Source organism: Frankliniella occidentalis, unplaced genomic scaffold (assembly GCF_000697945.3).
Source record: "Frankliniella occidentalis isolate FOCC.00 unplaced genomic scaffold, Focc_3.1 Scaffold87, whole genome shotgun sequence".
Lineage (NCBI taxonomy): Eukaryota > Metazoa > Arthropoda > Insecta > Thysanoptera > Thripidae > Frankliniella > Frankliniella occidentalis.
In genome coordinates this window covers 529267-536409 of record NW_026267216.1, presented here as the reverse complement: position 1 = coordinate 536409, position 7143 = coordinate 529267, and the positions used below count along the sequence as shown (strand labels likewise).

At 41.4% G+C, this 7143-nt stretch overlaps 3 protein-coding genes across 3 annotated transcripts in view; 2 read left to right on the top strand and 1 right to left on the bottom strand.

Annotated features, from left to right (window-relative positions):
* The first annotated feature begins 1502 nt into the window (after window positions 1-1502).
* Window positions 1503-4391, top strand: LOC113202012 (corrinoid adenosyltransferase MMAB). The gene is made up of 5 exons (XM_026416045.2): window positions 1503-2340; window positions 2957-3160; window positions 3246-3519; window positions 3598-3722; window positions 3801-4391. The coding sequence occupies exons 1-5, from the start codon at window positions 2264-2266 to the stop codon at window positions 3922-3924; spliced, it is 804 nt and encodes a 267-aa protein (XP_026271830.1). The 5' UTR covers window positions 1503-2263; the 3' UTR covers window positions 3925-4391.
* Window positions 4120-5853, bottom strand: LOC113202013 (ribosome maturation protein SBDS). Its single transcript, XM_026416046.2, has 5 exons — window positions 5593-5853; window positions 5298-5518; window positions 5100-5209; window positions 4783-4950; window positions 4120-4703 (listed from the first exon to the last, which is right to left on the bottom strand). Exons 1-5 carry the CDS (start codon window positions 5721-5723, stop codon window positions 4575-4577), a joined length of 759 nt encoding a protein of 252 aa, XP_026271831.1. The 5' UTR covers window positions 5724-5853; the 3' UTR covers window positions 4120-4574.
* A 78-nt stretch (window positions 5854-5931) lies between these two features.
* The window catches only part of LOC113201941 (protein phosphatase Slingshot), a 61507-nt gene continuing 60295 nt past the window's right edge, over window positions 5932-7143 (top strand). The window contains exon 1 of the mRNA XM_026415952.2: window positions 5932-6130. Coding sequence (XP_026271737.1) covers window positions 6074-6130 — 57 coding nt within the window. The 5' untranslated portion in view covers window positions 5932-6073. The remainder of the gene's footprint in view (window positions 6131-7143) is intronic.

Sequence of the window (7143 nt, the reverse complement as noted above, 5' to 3'; positions counted from 1 at the left end):
CCTGCAGGCACTGGTTGAGCTGTGGGCTGGAGCGGCTGCACGTCCCCCACGCCGAGGCTAAAAAGAGCGCGGTACGGGTATGCTCGAGGGGGCCTGCCTTAACTCAGGTAGGTGGCAGAGACGTTTTGTGATTATTTTGTGTGACGTATTGTGACTTGTAGGTCTACTGACTTTTTGTGGCCATGAGAGTATTAGGTATTAGGTATGTATGTTGTGGCTAAGCAGACTTCCGGATGTCCTGGAGAATACGCGGCAGCTCGATGGGTTGCCTACGCACTAGCGTGCAGGCGCGAAGGTCGAGGGGTAACGGTGGAGGTAGTAGGAGGCAATCGGCCGCCTCCCACCACCTCTTCTGCCCCCCCCCCCCTCACCCTCCGCGCCTGCATCCTGCACGCCAATGCGTAGGCAACCCATCAAGCTGCCTCGTACTCTCCAGGACACCCAGTAGGAATGACCGTCGTGACAAGCTGTGACTAAAAATGAGTAGAAGGGACTAGAAAGTGACTGACGCCACTTTCTCCCCCAGTACGCCGAATTTTTGAGTTGAAGTACCGAAGTACCCGCTCGATCGCCCTAGAAAGCCACCGGAGAGGCAGGCATAACCCTCGGTGCGAGGAGGGGGTTTTTACTTGGAGCTTTCGTGTACAGTGTATTACATATTACCCATTTCACGCCGGTATTACACAAGCTTTGCCAACCCAAATTCTACCATTTAAGGGCATATTTTCCTATCTCTCGGTATTATACATGACGCGTAATTCTAGGAGTGCGGTACAGTGTACAACACAAGTGAAAACCCCTCGCTCCGCCAGAGCCCCCCCCCCCTCCCCCGGGTCAGCGGGACTTACTCCTCAACTGCTCAACTCTTTCAGAGTCAACGCCGGATTTCCACGCCTGAAACTAGGCAAATCGCACTACTTTCACCCTGTTAGTAGGCAAAAGGCATGGATTTTGGATCCGCTCATGAAGAGATCGTCTGAGACTATCGAAGATTTTCAGGGTGCGTACCCTCGGGTGAGCTCGAGAAGGCGAGACCGTGGTCGTCATAGCTCTCGTATCCCCACTCACGTAGCTGGTTGGCGGAGCTGGAGCCGAGGACGCCGGCGGCTACCATCAGCGCTGTGAACACGGCCATGTCGGAGGCAGGGAGCGGGTGCACTCGGTCGCGGTCGGCGCCAGACTATGGAGCGCTGCAGGAGGCGCCATGCCTTTATTGGCTAGTGGACTTCCCCCGCCCGCGACTCCCTGTTTCGGTTGGAGTCCGGCACAGACCAGCACAAACCAAGTACCACGAAATTTCATGTCTTTCTCATGGTAATGGTGATCTTCATCACATGATCATGGGATTGAGAGCTCGATGAGGATGCAATCATCGCCTTCGCAGAACTATACTGGGATACAGAGAGAATAATTTGACGCCATTATTATAGTGAGGCGCGTCTCTGCTCGAGAGTAAAGGTTGAGGTCCGCAGAGACAGCGCACAAGCAGGCTCCCTCGCCTCGGAGCCATATGGGTTGTATAGTTACTCGCAACCGCAGTTTCATCGTGTATAAATACACCCGTCTCGGCGCCCAATAAAGTACGTTATTTATACAAGAAAGTTTATTTTTAATTGAGACAAAAGAGCTTCATAGGACAACTTTTCTAGGGCGCATGCATGCACCTTTCGGATGAGTAAAAGGTATGGTGGGGCTGGATGGAATTATATTCAGGGTTGGTCAGGATGTTTCGAAAACTTCTCGGTCGGCGACTTCGAATCAGGAAATCGACCATTAATTCTTAAGGGCACAAGCACAATGCATGTAATGCGTCAGCGGAGGAACGTAGGCGAAAGATGTCCTAAACCTTTGCAGCTGAATTGATCGGTCAGCCTCGGTCAGCCTGCTGCTGGGCCGCCGTCTCCACATAGCTGCTTGGCGGGCTGGCCTACCCAACACCTTGCAGGCGCTACTTGTTACCGTCGCCACGGGAATCGTTTGTTGTGGGTGCACCTTAACCACCTGAACCACTTACACACCTTCCCCACCACATCTTTAACAGCAGGGAAGTGTTAATTGATCGAAGATCTTCTAGGCCGGGGGTAGTCCTTTCCATCCCTTTCGAGCTCCTTCCTCGACACCGGCCCTTTGCAGTGCAAATAACAGAACATAGCCTATGTGCCCTTCGAGTGCGAATATCTGCTGAGGAGGAAGCACAAGCAGACGAATTCGTCGTGAAGCAGCTATTTTCGTTCCTAAAACCTGCTTAAATAGTACACACGGCATGGATGTTGCGCGGCGCATCATAAGAAAGACTATGCTGAAACAAGTTTCAGAAATCGTTGCGTGTAGTCGTTACAGGTAACTGAGGACTTGATTTTTTATCGTCTAGTTATGGGTATGCCCTAACCCCACGAGAAAACTTTCACAACCACTCAAAGCTTTTGATTTGGAAGGGATTTTCTTATTGCGTATGCTATACACCCTTTAAAATCATGGTCTCCCTCGATAATTTTTTTTTTTTAAGTGTGATTCCGTCATAATTTTCAGATATTCTTTAATCTTTGTTCAAAGTCAGTGCACTTAAATCGTAGGGAGGTTTTTGAGCCTGAGTTAAGCAGAAATCTGTGCATCTGAAACATGGTCACGATTTCGTTTCGTGCCTACTTGCAGAGAGTTATTGCTTTATTTTCCAGTAATAATATAGATAATCACAGTGGTGCATAGTTGAGTAAGCATGGATTCATGCACAGTAATGCAACGCAGTTGTTTTCTACTCTTGATGAACACATGATAATATGCACTATTAGTGCTTAAACATGCATTAAAATGTGCATTAAGAACTTCATATAGCTTGCACTTACAGAAAGTTCTACAAATTTAATCATTTTTAAAATAATTCCAAAGCATGTAGTGTGTAATTACATTTTTTTGCCTTAATTTTGTTCACTTCTACCATTGATTTAAAATTTTCCAGCTCCAAACCACCAAACACTACTAACAATGAAGCTCCAGCTATACAGCAAAGAAGCACTTCTGTTCCCCATGAAGGCCACAAAGAGCGTATTCCAAGAATAGGAGATGATGGTTTTGCTGTGACTTTAATGGGTGCTGTGAAACCCAAAGATGATCAAATTTTCCATGCAATGGGTTCATGTTATGAACTTTGTTCATTTATAGGGTAAGTCTATAACTTGAATTTAATTTAATTTTTCTCATTTTTTAAATTACTTACTGATAATGTGCCTATTGATATATTTGTTTAGATTAGCTCGAGAACATGCACATGAGAATGGACACTCCTATGTAGAATACCTTAAACGAATTCAAACAATCCTCATTGACATAAGCGTAGCTATATCTAATTGCAGCTATAATGCACCAAACACCCACAATTCTACTCAAGTTTTACCTATGGTCAGTCCATCCCCATTAAGCATCAAAGGAACAACTTTTTCCAAGCGTCATGTTTCAGAACTTGAAGAATGGATTGAAGAATTCAGTGAAGCTTTGCCTCCTGTTGAGCATTTTGTTATACCTGTGAGTTATCTACTAAAGCATTTCCCTCTTAAGAATTCCATCAAATGAGGATATTTTGTGAAGTTTTCTTTTTTGCAGGGTGGAGGTCTAGTATCTGCAGAGTTGCATGTAGCTCTTTCAGTTTGTCGAAGAACAGAGAGAAAAGTTTTACCATTGGTTCGTGATGGTAACCTTGATGGTGAAGTTTTAGCTTACCTTAACAGGTATGACCAATTAATGGAATATTTGTTCTTATTCTGTACATTACTTCATATCTCACTCTTATATTGTTGATTTTGCAGGCTGGCAGATTTCTTATTTGTCATTTCACGAGTTGCATCACAAGCAGATGGAGCTATTGAATCTGTTTATACACCAAAATCATCACCTAGCACACCCAACACATCTAACGTGTCTAGTTCTTAAGAAGTCTCGTGAAGGTTACTCCTGCCAACTGAAGTATTGTGCCTCTCTTTAGTCAAGTAAAAGGAATAGTAAGGGATAGATAATTTAATATCCAACTAACAAGTTCCTTTGTAGTGCCTTAGTAAGTCGAACACCAAAGCAGAAAACATTCAATGAAATATGTTTTTGTTTTTGTTTTTCATTGAAGAATATTGGTTATGGTCTCATAAATTTATTGATTATGGTTCAGTATTACAATTTCATCAGAGGGGTTATTTCTCAAAATGTCATGCCATGTGATATTATTATCTTTAAATAATTGTGTTTGCAATTATTTTTTGAATGTTAATAAAAATATAGTAGAAATACAGTAGATCCCTCACAAATAGATGATGAATCATGAAGATGTGTATCTGAAGAGTTGCTGGTTGGCTTCTAGTCAACCATGCAACTTACATTTGAATTAAATAATTTGACTAAATAGGAAATCATCTTTTGCTCTGACCTTTACACAATATGAAATTGCAAATAACTGTCAGGTGGAAAATATTGCTCCAAATTTAAAATAGTCTTGTATTTGGAGGTTTATATAACGGACAAATGTCAATTCTTCTTCCCAAATCAATGCAGTACAAAACGGTAATAAAGAAGAAAATGTATTAACTTACATTCTACTCTAAAAGCTCGTCCCCTTCTGTGACTTCTTTTAAGTTTAAGAGCTCAAGTTGCCCAGCCCCTTTAGTTTCTGACCTTACAAGCTCATCGATAGCTCGAAAATGTCCAGGGTCTATTAAACACACCTGAGAGGAGGCAAGTGTTTTTAATGAAAGTGAACTCAAGTAAACTGCATTACAGAAAGGTACGCTTTGCAATACTTACAAAATTTAGAGTTCCACTCTCCCAATCTTCACATTCCACTTTTGATGTTAATTTCACAAGCTTGTCTCTTAGTTTGCGAGCTTCTTTTCCAGCAACAACAACTCTTAGTCGCATTTGAGCTCTTTCCAGAGGAATGGCTTCCTTAAGCATGGGTATAACATCCAAGGCCTTACAAATAAATATTTCAAGATTAAATCAAGTTAAAGGATGTTTGATACAAATTTAATGTCTGAAAATTGAAGGGCCTACTCTAGAGCAAGAGAATTAGGATCATGATCCATCCCTGTTACTAATAAAAGTATGTAAAAATGACTCACTTGTTGCTTTGCATTTCTGTTAGGCTTCACTGAAAAGTGTACATCTTTCATAGTCTGCTCAATCATGGAAACTGGGTAAGGCCGTTTTGTTTCTGGGTTGACACATTTGTCTGAAAAATGTTAGATAACAACATTAAAGGATTGACACGATTATGAACAATCATATTGGTGGAAGCGCTGATATACGTGTAATCTCACCTGCAACCGTGGTGGCAATATCCTTAAACAGGGATTCAAGCTGAGAATTTCTTTCCTTATCCGACACTTGGAGTTCTCCTTTGGCAAGAATTTCTTTACAGATTTCCGTTGGATCATCTTTGCCAAACGCTTTGATCAAGTCTTCCTTTTTGGCAACTTGGCCTTTAGAGACATTTGTAAATACTGAGTGCGTTTGTAAGACTTCATCAATGTCCTTTTCTCTAAAATAAAAGAAACAAAATTTAAGAACTTTCACAATTGATTCTCGCAACCCATATGTGCTTGAAATACTAACATATCGTTTCTCCAAGACACAACTTTGTTTCTGTAACATGCAATTTCAAAACGTTTTCCTCCTTTCTTCATTCGTACGATTGCTACATTTGTCAATCTTATTTGGTTTGTAGGAGTGAATATTTTTGCCATGTTCGTAAAATGTTGAAAACAAACCAGATTTTACAGATATTCAAGGCTATTTTGCCTATTAAAAGTACGGGTGACAGACTAGTGGCGCAATGATTTTGATGAGGTTATTTCATGTTATTTCGTCTGCTCAGCGTAGTGCGAATAACGAAACCAAACTCGAGCGAGCAGTCAGTGTACGATATTTTAGGAAGGCAGTGGTACCGTCCAACACCAATCAATGGTAATAATGGTCCATTTGTTTACGAAAACGATGTTTTTCGTGTAAAAATGTGTACTTTGACGCGGCCTGGATCGTAATTCTGTGCGAGAATGTGGTGAAAGTGACTTCTAAGTGATTTCTAAAACTTGAAATGGCGCTGGTGACTATTCAACGCTCTCCAAGTGTCAGCAACTCTCCCTCAACCTCTGTAAGTAGGCGTACTATCATATCACAATACTAGCTTATTTTCATTCAGCCACACTTGTTTTGGGCATTCATTTTGGTTCTGCCCGCATCGCAAAATACTGTCAGGATCTGCACCAAGTTTCAGAGTCTCAACATGGAATCTGTAGCTTAAACTTGAATCACGGGGAGACGTCAACAACAAAAATCTCTATCTGTCAGGGCCAACTGATTTTATACTTTCGTCGTTAAACTATTAAATACAAAGAATGAAGAGGCGTATACACATTCTTACTTAACTCACCTGTCATTCAAATCAGAAAGTATTGATAACTGGGAAATCACTTTTAAAATGAAAACAAGTTGTAGAACCTAACCTGACTTTATCTATTGTCTTTGTGCCATCAAATTCTCCTCATTTGTTTGGGCCTCTATTTTTGGATGATGTTTATGTTGTTATTTCATTGCATGAAATTTGATTATCTTTAATCTTACTATACCATATTTAATAGATTTTATCCTAACTGTATTAACGCATTTGTAATTTTGACGAGCAACTACAGCATCTAAAGCAAAATATCTCAAATTCATAGGCATCACATTGTTGGGGTTTGATTAAAAAAACAACAACATTGAAAGTATTATGTTAAATAGCTTTTGAATGGTCCACGCTCATATGGCTGCTCTGCGTCCAGTAATTATTGTGTTGGTTTTCATGGAAAATAATATACTGTGCCTGTGATTGGCCGCCTTTCATTGATGGCAGTGACATCTACGCAACAGATAGCACCTGGGATATCCTGCCTCTTGATAATAAAGTTTTTCAATTCGCCTGTGCAAATGTGAAAGTATCATTAGTCTGAACATGATGACAGATTTGTGAAACGGTGCTGTGTTTGCAGTGATAGGTATTGATAGTCTGAAGAGCTTCAAATGCATCTGAGGCCAAATGCAGCATTGGAGCTGTGTCCAATATCCATAGTACATGTCTTTCATTAGTATTTCATCTGCTGAACTCGTCTGCCCCCCCCCCCCTTT

What these genes read in the sequence shown, in the direction of transcription:
- LOC113202013 (XM_026416046.2), bottom strand. Translation starts at nt 5,723, where the DNA reads ATGGCAAAAATATTCACTCCTACAAACCAAATAAGATTGACAAATGTA. An exon ending in ACAGAAATGCAAAGCAACAA is followed by an intron (nt 4,951 to 5,099) that starts GTGAGTCATTTT and finishes TTTATTTGTAAG; the next exon opens with GCCTTGGATGTTATACCCAT. An exon ending in AGAGTGGAACTCTAAATTTT is followed by an intron (nt 4,704 to 4,782) that starts GTAAGTATTGCA and finishes GCCTCCTCTCAG; the next exon opens with GTGTGTTTAATAGACCCTGG.
- LOC113202012 (XM_026416045.2), top strand. Translation starts at nt 2,264, where the DNA reads ATGGATGTTGCGCGGCGCATCATAAGAAAGACTATGCTGAAACAAGTT. An exon ending in GTTGCGTGTAGTCGTTACAG is followed by an intron (nt 2,341 to 2,956) that starts GTAACTGAGGAC and finishes AAAATTTTCCAG; the next exon opens with CTCCAAACCACCAAACACTA. An exon ending in TTGAGCATTTTGTTATACCT is followed by an intron (nt 3,520 to 3,597) that starts GTGAGTTATCTA and finishes TCTTTTTTGCAG; the next exon opens with GGTGGAGGTCTAGTATCTGC.